Below are 25,103 nucleotides of genomic sequence, written 5' to 3' on the forward strand. Positions count from 1 at the left end.
GTGGTTTCTCACATCCTGGCACCCTCTCCCCTCCTAATCTGTAGCTCCTCCCCCACCCAAACCTGAAATTGAACTTAAGCGGAAGCTTTCTTACTCAAAGAGGGCAGGTCCACAAAGCAGTTGCCACTTTTGAAACTGCTCGAGTACGGGTTTTCAAAACATTACCCAACTTGAGGTCTGCCACCTTCTTTACCCAAGATCAGAGAACTCTCTGTTGGCTCCTTCTAGGGGCAGACACAAAGGGAAATAGGCAGGGCTTAGATGGCCCTATTTGCCTTTCTAGGCAGAGTTCAGGTGGCCTTCAACTTCCCTGCCATCCCTTTTTGGCAAACACTTGGTGCAGGGGAAGGTTCTGAAATAGACTAGGGTAAAGGAGGTAAAAATACCGTGGCATGAACTGGGCAGCTTGATCTGAGGGGCTCCTAAAACTGAGTAATTCTCCTTGATGTCTTCTACACAAGGATCACTAGTCTCTTAAGAAAGCATTTTACCAACAACAGAATTTCCTGAACCTCCACTGTTGACCAGGGGGGTGAGGGAGGATGCAAAAATGAGTGGGTCAGAGCCCTGTCACCAAGGACTTTAGGTGCCTGGACAGAGGAGGAATAACTAGCTATGTGATTGCAGTACAGTAGTGCTGTGGGGTTCAGGGAGAAAGTTTGAGGCACCTCAACACCTGAGGAAGGGCAGAGAGGCTTTGTGCTGGAGATGGGCTTGAGCCTTGATGCAGAGGTAGAATTTCAGCCAGAAGACATTCCAGGCAGAGGAAACCAGGTAAGCAGCGGTACAAGACAGTTTAGGAGAGGGGCGCCTGGACGGCACAGTCGGTTAAGCATCTGACTTTTGGTTTCTGCTGAGATCATCACGTGATCTCGGGATTGTGAGATCGAGCCCTGCATCCAGCTTTGCACTGAGTATGGAGTCTGTTTGGGATTCTCTCCCTCTCTGCCCCTCCCGCTCATACTCGTGCACTTTCTCTCTTTCTCAAATAAATGAATCTTAAAAAAAGAAAAAAGACAGTTTAGGAGTTGGCAGAAGGTCTGGTGTGGCAGGAACAGAGGGTATGCATAGAAGAGAGCTTTGAATCCACCGTAGCCTCTAAATACCACCCTCACCATCTCCTGCAGGTTGCATGAAATTGCAGATGGCCAGACCCACCACCAATAACCAGGATATTCTGAAATTTACAAAGCCTTCACCGTCTTTGCTTCTCCCAGTAACTGAATGTTACAGATGGAACCAGTTTTATTTTCCTGTCATACAGAGAAAGAAACAGGGTCAAAGAAATGACTGCTTACAATCCCTCTGCCAGTAAGGGGCACAACTAGGTGTTGCTAGACCTAGTCCAGGGCTGTCCTTGATACAGATGACTCTATAGACCCACACAAGTGGCATTTGGGCCTAGGGAAAAAACAAACAACTCCCTTTTTCTACCCTGAGTCATGTTTCCCTGGTCATGTGGCAAGGAGAGAGAAAAGTTAGTGTGGGGGCCCAGGAGTTTTGATTTCCCACCAGTGTTAGACCTTAAAGCCAGCTGAGAGAGGGCATGTGGGGACAGAATTCTCCCTGGAGCCAAGTTGTCCATAACAGGCAGAGCAGATTGTGAAATCATGGGGAGAAGAAGGTGAGCATCCAGGAGTGTGTTGGGAAGAAGTAGCCATGGGAGGAGCAGTCTTAGAGGGGTGCCCATCCCTGTCCGAGACCTGTGTTCCCAGAAGGGAGCAAATCCCAGCCCAAGTAATAGCTGGGGATCAGGTTACTTCAAAGGCCCTTGGCCTGTAAACTCAGAGGAGCCCCTCAGCCAGCTGGACTGGGCTTCTGCTCTATGCCAGACCCTGGGCTGGGTACCAGGGGTGCTGGGACAACGAAGGCCAGGCCCTGCCCTCCCAGAGCTCAGTGCCCCACAGAGAAACAGATGTGTGAGCAGTCAACTAAACCGAATCCTGATACACCTTCCAGAGGAGGCCGCAGCTGCCTTTGCATGGATGGGCGAAAGTTCAGGCAGAACAGGAGAGAGGGAGGCATGGCACTGCGGGGTGCACTCAGGGAGGCAGCGAGCAGTGTGATGTGAGCCCCGGGGCAGGGCCTTGGAGGCCATAACAAGATGTTCAGGCAGCCTGCAGCCTTTCTGCATGACAGAATCCTGAAGGCAACACAGTAGTTCATCTTCATAGTTACAAAATGACCGTACACTTGCACCTGTAAAAAAAAAAAAAAAATCCAAGCCATGCAGAAGTATAAAGGAAAAGCCTCCTCAGTACCACTCCTTGAAGGAACCCAGGTAGCTCTTTGGTTTGTAACCCTCCAGAACTTTTTCTTTGTATATATAAATGTGTGTGCCTGTGTGTATACACAAATGTAAATTTACTTTTATAACAGTGGGATTTTACAGTACATACTGCTCTGCAATTTGATTTTTTTTTTCTTTAACACTGTGTCTTGGTCATTTTCCTGTCAGTACCTGCAGATCTGCCTCATTATTTTATGGCAGGGATGGTCAGTAATGCATGCCTGTGGTATAGAATTCCAAAGGTGCAGAGGGCATCATGAAAGCCTCTGTCCTACCCAGCTACCCAGTTTCCCTCCCCAGAGGCAGCCCCTTTTTCTTCGATATCCATCCAAGAAATTCGGTGCCTTTACAAATAAGCATATGCTTTCTCCCTGTTTTTGTAGTACAACTGATATTTTGTTATAAATACACTTTTTTGCACCTTGCTTTTTTCACCAAATATATGTTGGAGATCAAATACATCAGTACATATGGAGCAGTCTTGTTCTTCTGTGACAGCTGCATGGTGTCCTACCAGTATCCCACAGTTTGTTTAGAGCACTGGTTCTCAAAGTGTGATTGCTGGACCAGCAGCAGCAGCAATAGCCTCACCTGGGAACTTGTTAGAAATGCAGATTCTGGGGGCGCCTGGGTGGCTCAGTCGTTAGGCATCTGCCTTCGGCTCAGGTCATGATCCCAGGGTCCTGGGATCGAGCCCCACATCGGGCTCCCTGCTCCGTGGGAGGCCTGCTTCTCCCTCTCCCACTTGCCCTGCTTGTTTCCTCTCTTGCTGTGTCTCTCTCTGTCAAGTAATAAATAAAATCTTTTAAAAAAAATGCAGATTCTGGGCACCTGGGTGGCTCCGTCGTTAGTCGTCTGCCTTTGGCTCAGGTCATGATCCCAGGGTCCTGGGTTCGAGCCCCACATCGGCTTCCTTCTCAGCAGAAGGCCTGCTTCTCCCTCTCCCACTCCCCCTGCTTGTGTTCCCTCTCCGCTGTGTCTCTCTCTGTCAAATAAATAAATAAAATCTTAAAAAAAAAAGAAATGCAGATTCTGAATTAGAAACTCAAGGTGGACCTGGCAGTCTGTTTTCACAAGCCCTCCTGACAATTTTTCTTTGTGCTCATGTGAGAACCTCTGATTTAGAGTCCTCCACAGGTTGTTTAGACGCGTGTCAGTCTTTTACAAACGATGCTGAAATTAATCTCCTTATATGTTTGTTACTTCACATTTGTCTACATGTGTAGGATTTTTTTTTTTTTTTTTGAAATTGGTTTGCTGAGTCAAGGGCTATGTGCGTGTCTGATATAGATGGATCTTACCAAATTATGCACCCTAGAGGTTGTATAAGTTTATACCCCCACTAGCAGTGACCTCAATTCCTGTGTAATGGCTACGCAATAGTCCAGTCTCCAGGGCTTTCTGAGCCAGGTGTGTGATACAGTCAGGTCTAGGCTTCAGAAAGAGCTCCTGGCAGAGTCAGTGATGGGCGGGAGGGAGAACAGGAAGGAGGCTGGTGAGGTGGTCGCGGTGAAGATTGCAGGGGGGCACAGGATTGGAGTGGGAGGGTGAGTTCTAGAAATGCTTAGGAAACAGAGTCATGGTGAGGTAGGTGAGTGAGTGAATGTGGTGGAAAGAAGAGGAGACCCTGGGGTCTCCAGCTGGGGTGACAGAGTAACAGAATGGTCCACAAGTCCCAGATCATTTCTAGGGCATGGCCTGGAAGCAACCCTCCCAGAGCTCGGGCCGAGCCAATGACTTGAGGCCGGGCATCTGTCTTCGCTTGCGGCTTTTGCTTCCGCCCTGATAACTGAACGTCCAGAATGTCACTGGAAGCTAAATTTATTTCTGCTATTTGTGTCAGCTTCACACACACACACACACACACACACACACACACACACACACACACACACACACACACACACACACACACACACTGATTATGTTTTGTGTTTTGGGAGCTATTGCATTTGCCTAAGAGCATCCAGTTTGAAAATCCACATTGAGGGGCACCTGGGTGGCTCAGATGGTTAAGCATCTGCCTTCCACTCAGGTCATGATCCCAGGGTGCTGGGATCGAGCCCCACATCGGGCTCCTGGCTCAGCAGGGAGCCTGCTTCTTCGTCTCCCTCTGCCTCTCCCCCTGCTCATGTTCTCTCTCTTTCTCTGTATCTCTGTGTCTCAAATGAATAAATAACATTTTTTTAAAAAATGCTTTAAAAAAAATCCACATTGAATTGGTAGAGAATCCTAACAACTTTTTGTATTTTTGTAACGACAGGAGTTAACTGTTCTGGATTTGTTTGTTTTGTCGGAGGAGCAGAGCGAGAGCAAGAGAGAGAGAGAGAATCTTAAGAGGCTCCATGCCCAGTGTAGAGCCCGACATGGGGCTCCATCTCACAACCTTGAGATCATGACCTGAGCCGAAGTCAAGAGTTGGATGCTTAATCAAATGAGTCACCCAGGTGCCCCAAAGGTTAACTGTTTCATTGTCACAGCCTCCCTGAGCATCTTGTCACAACTTGCCAGCAGAAATTTCCAGGTAGGAAAGGTAGAGGTCATCTAGGAAGTAGTGGCTAAGAGTTGGGACACTGGAACCAGACTGCCTCCGTTTGAATCCTCACTCCACCACTCACCAGCTGTGTGACCTTAAGCAAGTTACTTCACCTCCCTGAACCTCAGTGTCCTCATCTGTAAAATGGAGCTCTTAAAAATAGCTGCTGCTTAGAGGATGAAATCATGTATAGCACCTAGAATAGGGCTTGGCACATAGAACGCTCTTCGTAAATGTTGTTCTTATTACTGTAACTGTCAGATTTCCAGTCTCCCATTCTGACACAACGTTGCAGCATGGATATTTACACAGTATCCACGGAGGAGACCAGAGCCCTCTGTGTAGTGGGACATGTCTCCAACCTTGGCTTGTCATCAAGTAATTTTAAGCCTTTTCCCACCTAGGACACAGGGCTAAAATAAAAGGAATATGTGGAAATGAGCCATAACACTGGTTTGTAGGTGAGTCCCATGTGCTCTGCACCTGCAGGTCCCTCTACCTCATGTTTCCCTTCCTTGTACACAGAGCAAATTCCTCAACTGAGTGTGTTTCTGGCTCCTACCCCCTACCAGCACCTGGGCTTAACCTTCAAGCCTTTGCCTAAGTGCTGTCTGCTTTCTTGTGATTCCCTAATATTACTACTACTATTATAATAAGAGTCTAGGGCGCCTGGGTGGCTCAGTTGGTTAAGCGACTGCCTTCGGCTCAGGTCATGATCCTGGAGTCCCGGGATCGAGTCCCACATCGAGCTCCCTGCTCAGCAGGGAGTCTGCTTCTCCCTCTGACCCTCTTCTCTCTCGTGCTCTCTCTCTCTCATTCTCTCTCTCAAATAAATAAAATCTTTAAAAAAAAAAAAGAGTCTAGACAGCTCGTGTGACAGCTCAAGGCACAACACTAAGTATTTCCATGCAAAAGTCATAGAATCCTGGGATCGCTGGGTGGCTTAGTTGGTTAAGCATCTGTCTTCAGCTCAGGTCATGACCTCAGGGTCTTGGGATCAAGCCCCGCATCAGGCTCCCACCTAGCAGTAAGTCTGCTGCTCCCTCACCCTCTGTCTCTCCCTCCCCCGCCCCTGCTTGTGCATGTGTACTCTCTCTCTCTCAATTAAATAAAATCTTCAAAAAAAAAAAAAAGTCAAAGAATCCTGAAATTCATCGTACAGCTGAGGAGATGGAGGCTCTGAGAGAGAGAATAACATTCCCAGGCCCCACAGCTGGGAAGAGGCAGAGCTGGAAGTCGGGCTGGGCTTTCTGACATCAGGGCCATCTCCCGCCCATTTGGCACTCGTATTGGGTACCACAGCAGTATGTGTCTTGTTTTGTCACAGGTCACGCTATATCGTGATATTCTGCTTACGTGTCAGGGTCTTGGCCTGCCTGCCTGTGGACTCTGAGATTAACAGCTGTCTGATTTACGTTTGTGCCTCCGCTCTTGCTACACAGGACATATATTGAGTTTGTGGAGGTGCACAGAGGGGTGGAGAAGTTTTCCCCAGCTCCACAGCACACTGCTGCCCAAAGCAGACACCCAGGGCTGGGGAAGGAGGGAGAGAACCCTGCCTCTGTGTGTCAGTACTGCTCACTGCCCCACCCCTTCCAGCAGAGCTGCCCCTGGATGTTCCAGAAAGGAGGGTGTCCCTTCCAGCCACCTCAGTCAGGCATATGTTGGGGTTTGGTGAAGTGCCTCCCCACTCCCCTCTCTCTGACAATCCCAGCTCCTCATACAGTCACGGTACTTTACCATTTGCCAGGCTCTTTCACATCCCGTATCTCATTTGGTTCAAGTCTCTTGGCCCTTTTAGAGGTAAGTAAAGCCTAGAGATTGTGATCCTGTTTGACAGATGAGTAAACTGAGACTTAGCCAAGGATTTGCCTCAGTCACCCAGCAAGCCATTAATAGAGCACTGAATACCTTGATTGTACTTTACATGTATCATTTGCACATGTGTGAATTTTATCTGTAGGAAAAATTCCCTGAAGTGGAATTGCTTGGTCAATGCACTTGTGATTTTGACAAATACTGTCAGAGTGCTCTCTACAGGAAGACCAGTTTACCCTCCTGAAGGTACCAAGGGTCAGCACCTGTTTCCCCACAGCCTCACCAGCTCAGTCTGTTCTCCAGCCATTCTGATAGATGAAAACTGGAATCTCAAGTGTACTTCAACTGGAGCTTCTCTTATTAAAAAGTGAGGATGAAAAGGAAAAAAAGAGTGAGGATGAACATTTTTTCCTGTGAATAAGAGCTTTTTATGGTTCCTGCTCTGTGAACCTTCTCTGTGTTCTTGGGCATGTGCAAATTACAATTTGATGCACCTGCTGAATTGCCCTCCCCAAAAGGCTAGACCAGTTTGTACTAAAACCAACAGTGTGTGCACATCCCAGCTCCCCAGCCCAGCTCCATTTCGTGACTATTCCATGGGCTTACTGCTCTCTGCCCCCATCTCCTTCCCTTTCTGCAATTTTCCTTCCATCATTGAGCAGAAGGTCTGCCTGACCCAAAATCTGCCCTCTGCAGGCAGCCTCCCTTTTAGCATGTTTTGTCCTCTTGATTTGTAAGAGGCAGCTGTGAGCCAAAAAAATTAATGAGACTCTGCAGCTGAAGATGATCCCCTGTCCCAGGGGTGCTGGTACCTTATTCACAGGATGGACATGGTGATGGTGGAATCTCAGGCATTGTGATGAGCCTGTGGAGAGCACTTCACTTTGACTTTAGCAGAAGTCTCATCCAGGAGCTCTGGTAGCTAGGATATAAAATAGAATAGACACATAAAATGCAGGGGAAATTGCAGTGAGAGAGTAGGCTTAGCCCAGTGGGAAATCTGGGGATGCTTCATGGCAGTGACATTGGCCAGGTCCTTGACTGAGGATTCTGCTAGCAGAGAGGGCATGAGGAGAACATGCTGAACTTGAAAGCTTTCAACTCTATGTTTTTTAATATAAATTTAAACCAGAATTATACTACCATTGATGGATTCTCATTAGAAAGATTTCTGGCAGGAATTCTGTGAAGTTGATAAAATCCCTATGCTGTGCTGTTGCTACACTCTCAGGTTTTTCCTTGTTTAAAGTACTGAAATTATTTTGACTACATTCAGGTTTTTTCGTGTAAATATTTATCCTCTGTCATGTCTTTACCCAAAGCACATTGTCGCCAACTATAGCATCTGCCATTGTATATTTAATTGTGGCTTTTACTCTTACCAGATTCAGTTTTCCCAGATTTCTTAAGTGTAAGTTTTGTCAAGATTTGCTTCTCCTTGTAGTTGGCATCTTCCCACGTACAGTTTCATTTGCTGTCAGTTTTATCTGTTGTTGGTTTATTTCTACTCATACCTATTGGATAACAAATTCATCATGTTTACCTGGTAGCTAATCCATAAGGAGACTGGGAATAGTTCTCATGAGGCCTAGGACTACTCTATTGTCACAGTTTCCAGGGTTTTCTCTCAGTTATTACATGCCGTAACTGCCTCTGCCATCGCTCTTCTCCCCAGATTATGCCCCACGTGCACTGTCAGGGTCCAGATCACCCCAGTGGCAAAACAGTGGGGTGGAGCATCTTGCCCCAGCATGGGCAGAGGGAACCGTGTTGCCAAAGCCTGAGGTCGGGAAGTGGTGGAGGGGGAGATGAATGAGCTCTGGGCCCCAGAGGCCAGAACTGCACCCCATACTCACAGGCACCTTTCTTGTCTGCTCTAGAACGCCTCAGACATGCCCGAGACTATCACCAGCCGGGACGCCGCCCGGTTCCCCATCATCGCCAGCTGCACGCTCTTGGGGCTCTATCTCTTTTTCAAAGTAAGTCCTTTGCCACCTGTTGTGTCATTTGGTTTAAATAACTTTGTTTTGTTTTGTTTTTCCCATCACAGGAGATATGCATGTTCATTTGTAGAAAATAAACAGCAAGGGGGAAAAAAAAGTCCTAATAATTCACCTCTAGACCGACTACACAGAGATAACCACGGATGGCGTTTAGGACTCTTTCCCATAGTCATTATTTCTTTTCTCTGTGTGGCTTTTTTGGGTTTCTTTTCGTGATACCATTTTTGTTGCATTGTACTGTTTATGCTGGGAACGGGGTATAGCTTGGGTCTCCGATGCGCCTCTACCATACTAATTGCCTTTTTTTTTTTTTTAATTTACCGAGGTTTATTTTCCCAATAAAAGTTACACAGGCTCAGTGTTGAAAACGTGGAAAACACAGAAAAGTAAAAAGGGGAAAACAGCAGTCATCCAAAACCCCACTACCAGAGACAATCACAGATTCCCTTTGGAGGTGTGTCCTTGCGCTGTTTTCCTGGTGCATGGTTTCTCCGTAGCTGTGGCCACGTGGCGTACTCAGTTTTGTAGCTGCGCTTTCACTCCCCATTAATAACATCAAAGCATTCTCTCATGTTACTGCAAACTCTTCTGAAGCTTTTCTTTTTTTTTTTTTTAATATAACACGTACTATTTTCTGATTATGAAAGTAAGATATGCAGAAAACTTAGTGGGGGAAAAATACACAGAGGTAACAACCACTATTAACGTTTGGACGTGTCTCCTTTCAGGCTTTTAATAAGCATGCTTTTCACATAATCATAACCCTACCCTAGCTGTAGTGTTGTGTCTTGTTTTTGCAGTCGTGCCTCCCAAGTGCTTTTTCCCTGGTCACTGAAAAGCCCTCAAGGACGACTTTTAATTCACATGTTAAAAACACAGGTAGATGGCGAAAAAATGTTCTCAATCTACGGGAAGGTGTAAATCAGCCATAATCTTCTCCCCAGTGTAGTTTCTTGTGAATCTTACGCATAGGTCTACATTTTTGTTAAAATATAAAAACAAATATATGTATGAGATACAGGATTTTTACTGTAGAGATCTTTTTATTATCAACACAGTCACATCTACCTTATTCTTCTTAACACCTCCCTGTGGCTCTGTTTTATGGCTGTGCCCCTGAGGGATGTCTAGTGCTGGGATATCGCAGCAGTGCTGCTGTGGGCACTGGGCACGTACTTTCAAGTATTTCTGCAGTAGGAGGACCCAGTCACGTAACCTCTGCATTTGTAAGTTGAACAGATAGTACCAAATCCCCACAAAAGATGGCACCCATTTACATTTCCCCTGATAGTTAGGAGTGTGCTGGCTCCCCTATACTCTCACCAGCATTGAGTAGCATCAAAATTCCTTATCTTTACCAGTCTGTGAGTGAGTCAACAATGTAAGTTTTACATCCGTTTCCTGTCCCATCGCCCCCTCGTTGTTGGATCAGAACTACACTTTTTTTTTCTCAGTGGTTTCACAATGCCCCCCCAGGCCAGATTCACCACAGCTCACCTCCAGCATCCCCCTCACTTTAAACAGAAAAAGTCATCTCAGTTTTTACTCTTACAAATAAGAGTGCATCAGATAACATTAGGTATTCACTGATTTTTTTTCCCCTGGACCTTGGGTGAAGAGTTGAATTTATTCCATGCTTTGGTTCATAGCACACCATCATCAGTCCATGCCAGGCTCCCCCTTCACCCCTAGTGCCCGCCTCCATTTCCCACCTTCATTTCCCTCCACAAGAAGCACCTGCTCTGATGCGTTTGCTTTGTCTTCAGATGTGTGTCTCCTTATAAAACGTATGGTGTCAGTATATCTGTGTCTATTGAGAGTCCAGCTTCCATAAATAGAGTGCAGTACATCTCCCTCTGTTTGCTTTTTCTCTCCCCTGTACTTTTGAGATCTCTCTGAGGCTGTCTGTACATCTAGCCCATTGCCTCCAACTTGGCTTTTGGCAGGTATTTCTCAGGTCTCTGCTGTGCTGAGTGCCAGTGATATATACCCAGGCCCTTGCCTCAAGACCTTCTAACATTTTTAGTAGTTAGGATTCTTTCCTTCAGCTCGGTTCCCTCAGAAAGAAATTTCTGGCAGTGGAGGGTATGAGCGTTTTTCTTTAAGTCACTGGATGCTCAACCTGTTTCCCTCTCCAGGCGGGTAAGCCCCAGCCTGCCTTGCGCCAGAGGACATAGCATAGCTCTTGCCCATGTCTCTAGAGGGTTCACACTGAGATTTTTGAGAAGCAGCTGCCTGGACAACACAGCCAACAGATTGCTCCCAAACTCCAGGCTGGCGGCTTGTTCTTAATTGGTTTGCCGAACGGCAGTATCCCTCAGCCCCTTTGCTCCTCTCCACCCCCCGGGGCGGGGGGGCATTTCTCAACATCCTAAAATTTACCTTATCCCACTTCATTTAAAACTGCTTTGAGGCAGCGTATAAATAAAAATTATACGCTGCCTCAAAGCAATCAGCAGCATAAGTAAAAGAAGTAAAGGAAGAAATTTGGGTAAGGAGAAAATTAAAATAGGATAAAATGAAGCCTTAGGTGAGGACCATACCCTGAACCCAGGCTCTACACTTGAAAGACATGTACTCTTGTCAGAGTGAGTCTAATACGGGTGTGGCTCTGAATTTCTAGCAGCTAAAGCACAAAGAAAGCCAGACTTGAGACTTGGTGCACAATTCATAGGCCACACAGCCAAGCCAACTGGTGGCTATAAGTTGTAGCCAGAGACATTTTCCCAAGGGCCCACGTGGAAGGAACACTACTGAGGGGTATACCACGTCTTCATAAAACATGGCCCACATGCCTGTGAGATAGTTCATGGGGCTCTTTCTTATGGTAGTCACGTTCTAAGTCACTGCCTTGCTCATCCATTCATTCTGCAAACACTTACTGAGTGCCTGCTGTGTACAAGGCCCAGAGTGAGAAACACGACTGACCGTCCCTGCCCTCAAGGAGTTTCTTGTTAATTGGTGGAGATGGACACCAGTCAGTCACATCGATACATGTGAAGTTACAGTCCTGGGAAGTGCCGCAGAGGCAACGTGTGGCACCAGGAAAGCAAAGAAGAGCCCCCCTGTCAGCTAGCATGGACCTCTACTCCTGCCCCACCCGCACCTCTGACAGCAGCACCTCCATCTACCTCACTGCTCGGCCAGCCGCAAACCCCGGGAGCCGTCCTCCCTGCTCTTCCTGTCTTCCAGCCGAGGCACCATCCTCTATCTGCCAGACTCTGCACTACCCTCCTCACGGGGCTGTCTGCTTCCCCCCTCACCCTGTGGAGTCTGTCTTCCACACAGCAGCACAGGGTACTTCTCAGGCCCTCCAGTCACGTCACAGCCCTGCCCTCAGCCTCCAATACCGACCTGGCTCACACAGAGGAATCCAGTTTTTCTCATGGCACTGTAGGGTCTCCCTGCCTCTTAACCTTCCCAGCTTCATCTCCTGACACCATCCTATTACTCTCTCAGCTCTAGACTCACAGGCCTTGACTGTTCCCCACACACGTAAGCAACATACCCACTCCAGGACCTTTGCACTCACCCTTCCATCTGCCTCCAATGCTCTCCCCCTCGAATACCCTCACAGTGGCTCCGTTACTTCGTTTAGGTTCTATACCTGAATGAGGTGAGTATCTTCCCATTGGGAGGCTTTCACTGGCCATCTGTCTGAAAGAGCAGCTCTCCTCTCTTCTGTCTCCTTGCCCTGCTTTGCTTTTTTTCTGAGCATCCATCACCACTTGACAATATATTGCATATCTGTTTCCTTTGAGATTCTCTCTTTCTCACTGGCACATGAACTCCATGAGGGCAGGGACTTTTATGCCTTATTCCTTGCCGTATCCTCGGTGGTTCACATGATGCCGTGCACGTAGTAGGCAGTCAGTACCTGTGAGCTAAATTAACGAGGGGTGGTTGTATCAAGGAGAGCTGCTCTGAGCTGAGAGTTGAAGAAAGAAGGGTGGCCTAGCTGAGGAGAGGAGAATGTCCCGGGCAGAAGAGCACGTGTACAGGCCACCTGTCTATGGCGGGGCTGTGGTACAGATAGGGCCCCACAGAAAGGCCAGGGTGGCCACAGCTCAGAAGGTCTGCTGAGGCCCAGGTGAGGGTGTGGGCCTGGAGCTTGTGAAAGCGGGGCGTTAGGCAGGGGAGCCACGCGGGCAGACAGGCATTTAAACAGATTCTGTAACAGCCTCCTTGAGAGTGCCCAGTGCCCCTGTGCCCCATACCACAGCACATCATCCCCTCCCAGCCAGAGACCCTCAGGAAAACAAACTCAGGAAAGGATGAATGGGAGGGAGATGGCAGAGCCTTCCCCAGAGTCCAGAATTCACAGCAGTGACATGTGGCTTTGGAGTACCATGAAAGAGAATATTTCCCAGTTTTCACCTGACACACTGAGAAGCAAAAGGCAGGGCCTGCTGTCACAGCTTCCAGCCATCACCATGGGAAGAGTCCTCCAGGAGAGCGTCGTGTAGACGTTGGGACAAGGCACAAGCGACTTATAAGTAGTGTGCTTGGGGCCTTGGTGGCCACCGTAGGGGGCCCCCTAGATTTTTGGGCAGGGAGAAGGAAACATGGAAGAGTGCATTCTGAGGTTCAGATGGCTCCCTTGGGGCGCTGCACTCAGGACTGTCCTCCCCTGTGTTTCCATGCCAGGACTCTGAGCACAGACAAAATATTGCCTGTCTCCAGATAATGGAGCCACCAGGCACAAATATACAGACTCCTTTGGGTGTGCATCTGGGGGCCTGAGGGTCCTCCCTTTTTTTCTATAGCCACAGAAGCTAGAAGGCCCCTAGCACTGTCTAGATTCTTCCTGCCACCGTTCCCAAGTTCCAGAGGGGTGAGACCAACCTCCAGAAGAGAACCGGGGATTCTGGTTTCATCATAGCCATTGGCAACCCTGATTTCCTGTTTCTTTTTTTATTTCTGCCTCAGATATTCTCCCAGGAGTACATCAACCTCTTGCTGTCCATGTATTTCTTCGTGTTGGGGATCCTGGCCCTGTCCCACACCATCAGGTCAGAAGGCATCTCTGCAACATTTGAAGCAGCTTTCTCAGGAGCCAGTACAGGGTCCTGGATGAGAACATGACCTTTGGCGTCATTCAGAGCCAGGTTTGAATCCTGGCTGTAAAATCCGAGGGCAGCTTTCCCTTGGGGTACACCGTGGATGACCTAGAATAAGAACGATAACCTCTGTGGGACACAGTTTCCTTACAAGGACTGATAAGAGTATCCAGTGGGTGTTTCCCACCACCACAGTTGTTGGGAAAGTTATTTGTGAACAGTAACATGATGTTACTTGTCACGGCACTGAGATGGGTAATACCAGCACCACTTGCCAGGTGTTGTAGCCTGCCCTGCACCAGGCGCTAAGCCCAGCTTCTCACACATGATCTTATTTCCTAATGAGAGAGAGGCAGTATAGTGAGAACTTAGGAGTGCAGCCTCTGGAATTTGATTACCTGAATTTGAATCCAGACTCTGCTACTTAATAGCCCTATGACTTTGGGCAAGTTACTTAATCTCTCTGGCCTCAATTTCCTCAGCTGAATGTGGAGGAAAATAATCGAACCTTCCTTATGGGTCATGGGAAAGCTTTTAGCCGAGTATCTGGCACTTAATGTGTCCAGTAACTGTTAACTGTCATTGTTACTATTACTTCCTGTGCTAACCTGCCAGGTAACTTTATGAGGTTAGCTTTTGCTTTTAATCCTCTGTTATCTTTGGAAACTGAAGCTCAAAGAGATTAAGAAATTTGCTAGGATCACACAATAGATAAGCAGCAGAGCCAAGATTCAAACCCAGGTCTGAGTGGCCCCAGAGCCACCTTCCCACTGCCACCCTGCTCAGACGGCCACGTGCTTGTGTCTGTTCAGTGGGGATGAAGGACCTAGGCCGGGGACCTCGGGGTGCTGCTGTTAGTGTCGTGGACAGGCCAGTTCTCCATGTGTTGTAAACATTTGGCATTCCCTAGCCCTGCTTACTAAATGGGAGTTGTGTCCCCAGTCCACCCCCTAGCTTGTGACTACAGAAGCGTCCCCAGTGTTTCCATCTGGCCCCTTGAGGTGGTACAGTGTCAGGTTGAGACCCACTGACCATGAGGTGGCCAGCAGACCAGGCAGGGTCCCAGAAGGACGGAACGCAGCTTAAAGTCAGCTTTGAAGGGTGGGAAACCTGGAAGAGGCGCGAAGGAGAAAGGGAAGCTAGGAGCTAGTGAAGGCATAGTCGGGATCTTTCTGCAGTAGTCAGAGAGAAAGCTGGGGAGGAAGTGCTGGGCCTGCTCACAAGAGGCATTGAAAGCGGGGTGAGTTTGGCCTTGTTCCTGTAGGCACGCTGTCAGGACAGTGTGGTACTCAAGAGCGTGGGTTCAGGAGACAGTTGGCCCTGGGACCAAGGCCTGGCTCTGCCAGCTCTATAATTTGTGTAAGCTTCTCACGCCCTCTGAGCATGAGTTTCTAGAAAACGGAGACACCATGAGCACCTCCTCACTGGGGCATGGGAAGGATCAAGTGAACCACAGCTATAACATGGCTGGAGCACAGTGCCAAGTGCACTGTGAGTTGTGCTTCTTGTCCAGGGTCACACAGCTGGGACTGGAATTCTGGTCTTTTGACTGAGTTCAGTGTTGACTTCAACTATACCTGCACTTTACCCATAAAATCTTGTTCCAGCCATCTTACAAGAATTTTAGTCCAGTCCCCTATCCTAGAAAATGAAGGTGCAGAGAACCTACCTCAGTGACTGGGACCTAGCAGAATGGTGGCAGACCCAGCCTCAAAGGGCAGAGCTCTCTATCTGATGGGTCTGGGGTGGGGTGGGGTGGGGGTAGTCGCCTCCAGGCACTGGAACCCCTCCTTCCCCATGTTGATCAGGATCCCCCTAATTCTCATCCATCCCACCCCTGCATCTGTGAGAGGCTTGAGATTCCTAGGCCTCCCAGTGGCCCAACCACCACCTCAGAGAACCCGGTGTGTTTTGTCTGTCTGTCTTTTAACTAATTAATAATTTTGACTGGTAAAAATTATTGACAGAACCAACAGCAACCGAAACTGCACGGGGTGAAATATATTGGTGACTAAAACTTAACAGAAGAATCATTTTCTTGATAAAATTAGAGCACAATATTTGACCTGGGAAAATCACACCTCATAAACACAATTGATGACCATGGGCAGGAGGGATGCTCACCACACAGTGTCAGAACTGTCCTGTGAAAAATTTTATATGGACCAAAAATGGAGGGATGAGAGAAATTGCTTTGAAAAATTTACATGGAAAAGAACTGAATCAGATGCACATAATTTTAGCAAAAAAGGGCGAAGGCATAATTTAATCATGTTATTTAGAAAGCTGAGCCAAAAATTAAATTTATTTTTCTCCTTCAGTTAAATTGAGTTTTCTGAAATACTTTTTCAAAGAAAGTCTATGATGTAGTCAGAATTTCCATGAGCTGTTTATATCCACAAACTTAGAGTCAGACCTCCGTCAGCATCTAAACCAGAGGGTCTGAAGGTGGGATTCAGGGAAGGTGAGTCTCTGAGTGGTTGTGTGACCGCTAGGATTCACAGCGGGTAGGGGCAGAGGGGGTTTTGAGCCCAGGTCTGTCTCACTTCACGGCCCATATTCTTCCCAGTTGGCAAGAGTGGAGGGGAAACAGAGATGTAGAGAGTGGGCTGGCCACCCCCTCTCGGCAGTCCTGCGACAGTCCCCGGAGGACTGGGGGGACAGACCTGCTGGAGGGCTGGGAGAGCCCGGCCCCGAGCCAGCTCAGCCCCCGGTGGGGATTCTTGTGGGTCCTTCCACGCCTGCCGCCACCCCCCAGCCTGCCACCTCCCTTCACCTTGCCAGCCACCAAGACTTGCAAGACCATGCCAGAACCCTTCCTGCCAAGGGAACCTCAGCTTATTTTTATCATCTCTGAGCTCACACCCCATCCAGCTGACTTTAGAGGGAAAAGGGCCCATAAGGCCAAAATCTGCCACCCCAGGAAGAAAAGGTCAGTTTTATCGACCCTTGTTTTCCACTCCCAGGGGAGAAGGGCACCAGGATGTGGTTTCCCAGCAGGAAGCAGTGACCTTTAGGTTTGATGTGAGCCATTGAGGGCTGGAAAATCTCTGCCTGCTACAGAAGTTTGCATTCAGAGGCGTTCAGCAACCATTTACCAGCTGCCTCCTAGGCACCAGGCCTGCCGTGGGTGGGGTGAAGGTGATGAGACAGGACCCCTACTCTCAAGTTCAGGCTCGCCAGCCAGGTTGCTTGACTCTTGCTCTCTGTTATCCAGCAGCGCTTCTTTGCTCGGGATAACCAAGTCATCAGTCTGGAGACTTCTTACTTGAAGTCAAGGTGGCAGTTAAGCTTACAGGCTGGGCTGCCAAGCATTCATTGAATCCTCTTAGTAACTAAGAGAAAGATAACTAGTGCAGTGTTCCAAATGAGGAAACAGTTGCACAGAACAGTTAAGTAACTTTCCCAAGATCACACAGCTAATCAGTGGCAGAGTCAGGATTTGAATCCAGGAAGTCTGGCTCCAGCATCCGTGCCCTGAGCCACCGCACTCTGCTGGTTCAGAAGCTAAGTATCAAGCTCCTGAGCAAGAGGCCAGCCTACAGTGAGGGGCTTAGCTCCTCGGGCCTTTTCTCTGCCTCTGCCCACACACTCTGGCTTCAGGCTCTCCCAAAAGTGATTCAGTGAACTGAGCTGAAAGTAGCTTCCAGCCTCATCTGTCCCAGCTTCTGCCCCCCACTTCTTCAGAGCCCTCCTGTGGAAGCCCACTCCCAGTTCCATCCTTGTGCCTGCCACACTTGTGTTCACAAAGCTCTCTCGTTCATGCCACAGCCCTGCAGACAGGGAAGCTGTTTGACAAGTGGGGAAACAGGCCCTGAAATAGTTCTTAACTCCACATCCTCTTTCTCCAACCCCCAGGGTCTTAGAAAGGGAGCTCCCTTTCCCTGCCTTTACTGCTGTGCCCTGGGTACCTCTTGGCCTGCCTCTTTTTGGGAACACCATTCTGGATTTGCCCACCTCATCAGTCATTGTCAGTCTGATCCAGTATTGCCAAATGCTTCTGAGGTCAGGTTCTGGACAGGTGCCAACGCTGAAGGAAGCTCAAGAGTTCTTATATCCCTGTTGTGGGTCCAGAGGTGGGCTAAGCCTCTCTCCTGCCTTCTCGCTTATCTTCACAGCAACCGTTTGAGACACGTGGTATTGTTATCCCCACATACAGCTGAGGAGATGAGCCACTGAAGTGACTCGCCCAAAGCCACACAGCTGGGATGTGGCCGCATAGTCTTCTGGGCTGAGCTGCCCCGAGGGCCAGGCTGGGCCGGGAGGCCCTGATGTGCACATCTTTTTCTGAAGGTGATCCAGAAAAGAAAGTTTCTGTTCCCTGCCTGGCCAAGGCATAGAGTATGCTGGGTGATCAGAGACCATTTTTCCAGAGATGAGGCTGAGCCCATCCTGAACAACAGAGGCCTCATGGAAAGAGTGAATGTGAGGTGCTCCTCCCCCCTCCACCCTGAGGCTGTGATTCATCTAGCTGATTGAGTCCAGCTGAGTTTATAAAAAACCTAGGCCTGACAAGTCATGGAGTTGGGGGGTAGGCAGTAGCCATCAGGTCATCTGACTTAATAGGTCTGGAAGAGAGTCGAGGAATACGCCTTCCCGACCAGGGACTCTCATAGTGCACGGACCAGCTTTGGCATCAGTTCCTGTTCTAAAACTGCATTTTACATGGAAGTCTGGCCCTGCTTTGTGTTTCTTGGGCAATAACCAAGAGGCAGTGCAGAAGCAGTAGGATTCCAGAGACCTATGTTTGAGTCTCAGCTCAGATGGGGAGTAAACCCTGGGCAGTGACTTAGTCTGGGGGCCTCTGTTTCCATCTGGGGAATAGGGCTGATAAGTCTTCCCCATCAGGGCCGCTATGACGGTGCTGGGAGGAAAGAGCTGTGAATGGATGTTTCTGGGATGGTGTTGGGGTTGCGACTGTCCATGGGGGCCCTGTGTGCCGACCTGCTTTGTCTTTCCTTCCAGCCCCTTCATGAATAAGTTTTTTCCAGCCAGCTTCCCAAATCGACAGTACCAGCTGCTCTTCACGCAGGGCTCTGGGGAGAACAAGGAAGGTCAGTGCTGCCCGCTTTCCCTTGCCTTGGGGATCCCTCACCTCCGTTCCCCTTTGTCTCCAATATAGGGTCTCTCCAGTAGAACAAGGGATGGAAAAGGTGGGCTCTGGAAAGAATCACATTGCCTGGGTTCCCACCCCTGCTCTGCCACTGCCTACACAGGGGACTCTGGGTGAATGCCTTTTACCTCTCCGAGCCTTGGGTGTTTTCGATTTTGTTTCATCTGTAAAATGAAAATGATACATCTAGTACCTCCCTCATAGGCGTGTTGTTAGGACTGGGAGTCAGCGATTAGGGGAGCACTCAGCACACGGCCTGGCTTACGGTAGCACTCACTAATGTTGGCTAGCGTAGCTCCTTGTATCATACCTGTTTTTAATGTGATGACTCTCCCACCTAAGACTTAGAAAGGGGGTTCTTTGTTTAAAAAAAAAAAATGAGAACTCTGTCACCTTGGAGAAATCCTGGGCTTTGGGTGTTTGTTTGGATATGAGTTCTAGTGCTATAACAGGGTTGGCAGTGGCTTGACCAAATGAAAAGTATTTCTTGCATAAAAGCCTGAGCTTGTGAATGCCACTCTCTCTCTTACGGGTGTCTGCCACATTCTGCCTTATTCCTAGAGAATGGTGACTTAAAGTCATTCCTTTTTGCATCTCGAGTGCGTCTGTGCCCAAGAGATGATTGTTGAATTTAAAAAAGATAAAAAAGGCTAAGCTTGCACCACAAAGTCTTTGGGGTCCAAGGTTCCATCTGTCTGGTGCTCTGCCACCGGGTGGCCCTTTAGGCCCAGGATGGTGTACCGTTACCATATATCATGGGCCCATTTAGCTACAGGGCAAGCCAGAAGATGTGGCCATGAGCTGATTGGCTTCATGTCCAATTTAAAAATCACCAAGATGCTTCCTGAAACCAATACTATACTATATGTTAACTAATTTCAAATAAAACCAAAAAAAAATTCCCCAGGGTGCTGTTACCACAAAGGAGAGAACAAAAATTGCGGCCAACCAGCAGGCTGTTCCACTCTGGAACCTGAGAGAGATGGCTACGCTCTGTAACCTTGGGCAAGCCCCACCACCTTCCTGGGCTTCCTCACTAGGAAACTTGGAAGTGATGGAGAATGGCTAAGAGGAGTGTCTGCCACAGGGCCCCCCTCAGGAGCACACAGGGACTCCCTCCTGCGTTTTCTCCAGGCCTCCAGCTCTTACCTTCTTCCTCTTCCTCTTCCTCCTTTGCTGGTGATGTAGGGCTGCCAGCAACCGTCCTGGTTTCTGTTGATGGCAAAGTAGGAAGATTCCTGAATGGACTGGGAGCTGGCTAAAGACCTGGGCTCAGTAGCAGCTGCCATTGATTGAGCACCCACTGTGTGCCAGGCACTGTGCTGAGTGCTTTGTGAGGACCATCTCACTTGCTCCCCAGAGCAGCCCTGTCGGGGAGGTGCTGCCGTCCCCTTTTTACAGAGGAAGAGACTGAAGCTCAGAGAGGGAACTGCCTCCCCCAAGGTCACCTGGCTATAAATGCAGAGTCTGTGCTTCCAACACCAAGGACCACCTCCCACTGACCCTGTGCCAGGCCTTTGTTCTCTCTGGGCCTCAGTCCCTCCTCTAGGAAATTGGGGGGGGGGGGGTTGCTGGGGAGGCTCTGACAGTGCCCACAGCCATGCCCTCCTCCGTCCAGGGGCTGACAGGTGGGAGGGGCAGCCCCGCCCCGGGGAGTGGACTTACCCGGCCTCTCTGCCCAGAGATCATCAATTATGAGTTTGACGCCAAGGACCTGGTATGCCTGGGCCTGAGCAGCATCGTTGGCGTCTGGTACCTGCTGAGGAAGGTAAGGAGCCAGAGCCCGGGGCGGGATGAGGGGAGCATGGGAGGGGGCGCGGGGCAGGGTAGCCAAATAGACCATCTCACTCCCACCTTCCCCCAGCACTGGATTGCCAACAACCTCTTTGGCCTGGCCTTCTCCCTTAACGGGGTGGAGCTCCTGCACCTAAACAACGTCAGCACCGGCTGCATCCTGCTAGGCGGGCTCTTCATCTACGATGTCTTCTGGGTGAGTCGGGCTGGGACCCAAAGGGCCCCTTGGCAGTTGCCTGGGTGCCTCAGTTGGTTAAGCATCTGCCTTTGGCTCAGGTCATGATCCTGGGGTCCTGGGACCCAGCCCTCTGTCAAACTCCCTGCTCAGCGAGGAGTCTGCTTCTCCCTCTGTGCTCTCTCTACCTTTCTCAAATAAATAAATAAATAAATAATCTTTTTTTTTTTTTTTTTTTTTTTTTTAAAGGGGGCCTTGCCTCCTCCATCCCTGTCTCACGGCAGTCATCTGATGGCCTGGAGATTGAGACCCCAGAGCAGGTTCTCTCTGGGTCCACTTGCCCTCATCTATGAAACAAATGAGAGAGCAGATTCCCCACATGGCTTAGAGCCCACCCTGTGCCCCAGGCCTTCCAGCCACCTCACTTCTTCCTCCCGGTGGTCCCAGCAGAGCTATTCCTTTCCTGTGTCTTCCCAGCAGTCAAGTTGAGACTCCCGAGAAGTTCAGGCAGGGGTGGTTAATGCTGATGAATGGGCCCAGCGAGGGCACCAGTCTCAGGACAGAGGCTGCTGTTGGCAGCACGCTCTGGCACACACCAGCCCTGGGCTGCCACGCTCACTCCTGACAGGCATCACTGAGGGATCAAGGTCAGCCTGACTTAGGCACCTTTCCCTGGCTTCAGGCAGCCTCTTTCCCCCTTAAGTGGGTGGTGCTAGAGGACTTTATGTCCTAGGAGGGGCAGAGCCCTGAACAAACAGGACACCTGGCCTGGGCCATCAGAGGCCCTTTTCCAGCTCCTTCAAATTGCCCTGTTTATTGCCCAGAACCAGGAGTCCCATGAGGTGTCCATATGACCAGTATCAGTAGCCACCTAATCTCAGCTTCACATCTGCTCTGGAGCACCTCCTCACTCCCTGCCCCTGTCCCTGTGGATCTCAGGCAACATTGCATCAGGAGTCCCTGGGACAGGGCACCAGGGTGGCTCAGTCAGTTAACCATCTGACTCTTAGTTTCTGCTCAGGTCATGATCTCAGGGCCTTGAGATTGAGCCCTGCATCAGGCTCCAAGCTTAGAGAGGAGTCTGCTGGAGTTTCTTTCTCTCTCTCTCCCTCTGCCCGTCCCCACATGCGCTCTCTCTCTAAAAAAGTCTTAAAAAAAAAAAATAGGAAAGAAAAGGAGTTCCTAAAACAGTGTTCCTTTCCCACCTGGCCCTCACCTCCCTCCAGACTCCTGTCTTCTCCTCCTAGGTATTTGGCACCAATGTGATGGTGACAGTGGCCAAGTCCTTTGAGGCACCAATAAAATGTAAGTGACCACATCCACCGTGGGGAGCCCCTCTGCTTCTACCTCGTGGCCCTTCCCCCTCGTGGTCCCTCTTTTGGTTGGTCCCTCTCCCTTGGCTCTTCCCCACACATCTCTTCCTCCTCCAGGCCGTCCCGTGTCTCCAGCCTGGTTTCCTTCCCCTCCTTGATAGATTCATCTGGCTGTGTTCACATGCAGTCAGCCTCTGCCCAGGTCCTGGTGTCCTGCCTCTTGGCCCCAGTGTAGTGTGATACGGGATGGGCCAGAGGAGAGCAGGCACAGAGGAGGGTGTCTAACATAGCCTGCAGCGGGGCATGCGGGGGCTCTCCAGGAAAGGGGACTCCACACTGAGGCCCAAAGCCTCTCACTGGGTGCCTTTAGCTGGCGCGGTCTGTCCCACGCCCCTCACGTGGCTCAGGTTTTGTTCTTCCATGTAGCTACCCCATTGTTGGTAAAGATGAGATAATCCAGCGGCCGGCATGTGGGCGTCAGTAAGCAATGCAGAAGTGTTGTCATCTCACTCTGTAGCAGGCCCGTGGCAGAGCGCCTCAGCAGCGCCTTACCCTCACCAAGTGCCGTCACCGAGAGCTGGCTGTCCACCCCACTATCTTCCACATGCCCACCTGTCCCTTCAGCTCATCACCTCGTGGTCCCAAGCTGGCTGCCACAGCTCCCAGTACTGACTCCTTACCCAGCCATGTCCAGAGGCAGAGGGAGGGAACTTTGCATCTGTCTCATTAGAGAAGGAGGTCTTTCCCCACAGGCCCAAATCCAAACTGGTCATCAGCAGAGGGGGTGGGAAAGCCTGATTAGCTTTGAGTGGAAGGCTCAGACACCCAGGAGCCCCCTCCTGGGATCGCGGGACCCGAAGAAGAGGGTGGAATGAGTCAAGCTGGTAGCAGGGAAGAAGGGGAGAGTCCTGTTGGGAAGGCCTTGGTCTTGGGAAGCAAAGCACTATGGGCACTGGGCAGCCAGGGTGAAGCTGGCCCCAGAGAAACAAGAAATAACTGTCCTCCTCAAAGTCTTGCTCTCCACTGCTGCAGACAGGCCTCCATGAGCCGGACAGACACTCCTGGCTACACACAGCTCCCAGGTGCTATGGTCCCAGCTCAGTGACCCCGGGGGAAACAAGTTTCTGCCAGCTTTGGTTTGAATAAACCAATGGGCCCATGAGCCAGGCCCTCCTGCTGGGGAGACAGAGGATCACGATGGACAGGCCTGGGTCGCTGCCCTCCCCAGTGTCTGGGAACAGAGTATTTGAGTTGGCAGCCCCCCGGAACCAAGGGTGTAAAGCAAGACAGTTCTGCAGCAGGAGAACAGATGCTGGGCCAGCTAGAGCAGCAGCTATTCCCCACATGCCATGATAGATGGAGCCAGCCAGGGTGCCAGGAAAGCTTTCCTGCAGGATGAACACGTGTTTACCAAGGAAGCAGGGGCCGGGTGGGCCTTTGAAAGAGAGAGCAGGGCTTCAGTAAAGGGCAGAGGCAGGGAAATGCACAGAGGGCCCTAGGAGCAGAGAATCAGGGAGGGAACGTGGCTGAGTTTAGGGGAGCAGCAGAAAAGAGACCAGATTTGGGAAGCCAAGAGTATCATGCCAGGAAGCCTGGACTGCCCAGTGGGCAGTGAATGAGCCACTGGAAGGCTCTGAAGAAGACAGTGACACGATCATACTTGGGTTCTGGTGTGGGGAGAAGGCCCATCGCCCTCCACTGCTAGGCGTAGAGCTCAGGCAGGATAGCAGAGCCCTGTCAGGCTGCCTGGACCCAGATCTGACACTAGCTGGTTGGGTGACCTTAGGCAAGAGACTTCATTCACCTCTCTGGGCCCTGGTTTTCACATCCACCTCTCAGAATTGAATGGTGCTAGGATTGGGAAGATCGAATGCCGAGAACTGTAAATCACTGTGACTATGCATTCGGGGTGGGAAGAAGTAGGTGGGGAAGGGCATCTGTGTGTTCATTAGGGAGGCATAAGCTCACCTAGAACCCCCAGTGTACCTCTGCTTACAAAGCTTTGGCCAGAGCTGGGTCATGTGGCCACCCCTAGCTGGAAGGGAAGTCGGGAATTCAGGGACCAGGGTTGTCCAGATTGTCCCAGCCTTGTGCCACTTGATCCATTCCCTGGGAAGGCTGCCCCACCCAGAGTCAGAACTGGGTTAGTAAAGAAGGCATAGGGTGACAGTTAACGACGTGCAAATCATCTCATTCTCACCACAGCTCTATGGGGTCAGTTCTGTTATACCCATTCACAGGTGAGAAAACTAAGGCACAGAGCAGCTAAGTAACCTGTGCAAAGTCACAGAGCAGAGCCAAGATTCAGACCCATGCAGTCTCACCTTGAAGCCCACACCTAACTGCCCTTCTGCTTATAAGGCGCTATGGAGGAGCTCCTGGGTCACTCAGTTGGTTAAGCGTCTGCGTTCAGCTCAGGTCATGATCTCAGGGTCCTGGGATCAAGTCCGCATCAGGCTTCCTGCTCAGCAGGAAGGGAGCCTACTTCTCCCTCTTCCTCTGCCCCTCCACCTTCCCCCCCCCCCCCCCGCTTGTATTCTCGCTCTCTCAAATAAATAAAATATTAAAAAGAAAAAAAAAAGGCGCTATGGATGAGATCCAATTACAGTCACCTCTTGCCATAACTAGACACAGAGGAGGCATTTCTTTCCATCTGTGTTTATCTAAACAAGTCGGTCAGCATGATTTTTGAGTGAAGGCCTTCAAGTAAGGAGTTTGTAGGAGTGTGGCCTTTTTCCTTTTGGCACATCCAGGAAGGGCCTCCAGCCCAGGCTATCCCTGCTGCAGAGCAAGGGCCACCAGCTGCCCCTACCCTTGCTGTAGTGAAACGGAAAGCCTATTAGATGTCAGCACTGCGTGGGCTCTTTGGTCTCTTTCATCCATGTGGCTTTTGGGTCAATCCCACTTCACCAGAGGGTTCCATAGCTACCGGAGAGCACTGAAATGGTGTGCTGTGTGAGTTCTAGCTCAGTAAAGGCAGGCAACCTTTGATCTCGATGAT

At 49.9% G+C, this 25,103-nt stretch overlaps 1 protein-coding gene across 5 annotated transcripts in view; it reads left to right on the forward strand.

The window, feature by feature from the left end:
• HM13 (histocompatibility minor 13) overlaps positions 1–25,103 on the forward strand; it is a 39,627-nt gene that overhangs the window by 1,380 nt on the left and 13,144 nt on the right. For 3 of the 5 annotated variants that reach the window (XM_027621716.1, XM_027621711.1, XM_027621713.1), the window contains exons 2-7: positions 8,525–8,623; positions 13,577–13,659; positions 18,673–18,761; positions 20,449–20,588; positions 20,685–20,810; positions 22,037–22,094. In XM_027621716.1, coding sequence (XP_027477517.1) covers positions 8,525–8,623; positions 13,577–13,659; positions 18,673–18,761; positions 20,449–20,588; positions 20,685–20,810; positions 22,037–22,094 — 595 coding nt within the window. The remainder of the gene's footprint in view (positions 1–8,524; positions 8,624–13,576; positions 13,660–18,672; positions 18,762–20,448; positions 20,589–20,684; positions 20,811–22,036; positions 22,095–25,103) is intronic. The other 2 variants (XM_027621714.1, XM_027621715.1) reach the window with 1 other exon arrangement.

The sequence above is a fragment of the Zalophus californianus genome, chromosome 8 (genome assembly GCF_009762305.2).
Source record: "Zalophus californianus isolate mZalCal1 chromosome 8, mZalCal1.pri.v2, whole genome shotgun sequence".
NCBI classification, from domain to species: Eukaryota; Metazoa; Chordata; class Mammalia; order Carnivora; family Otariidae; genus Zalophus; species Zalophus californianus.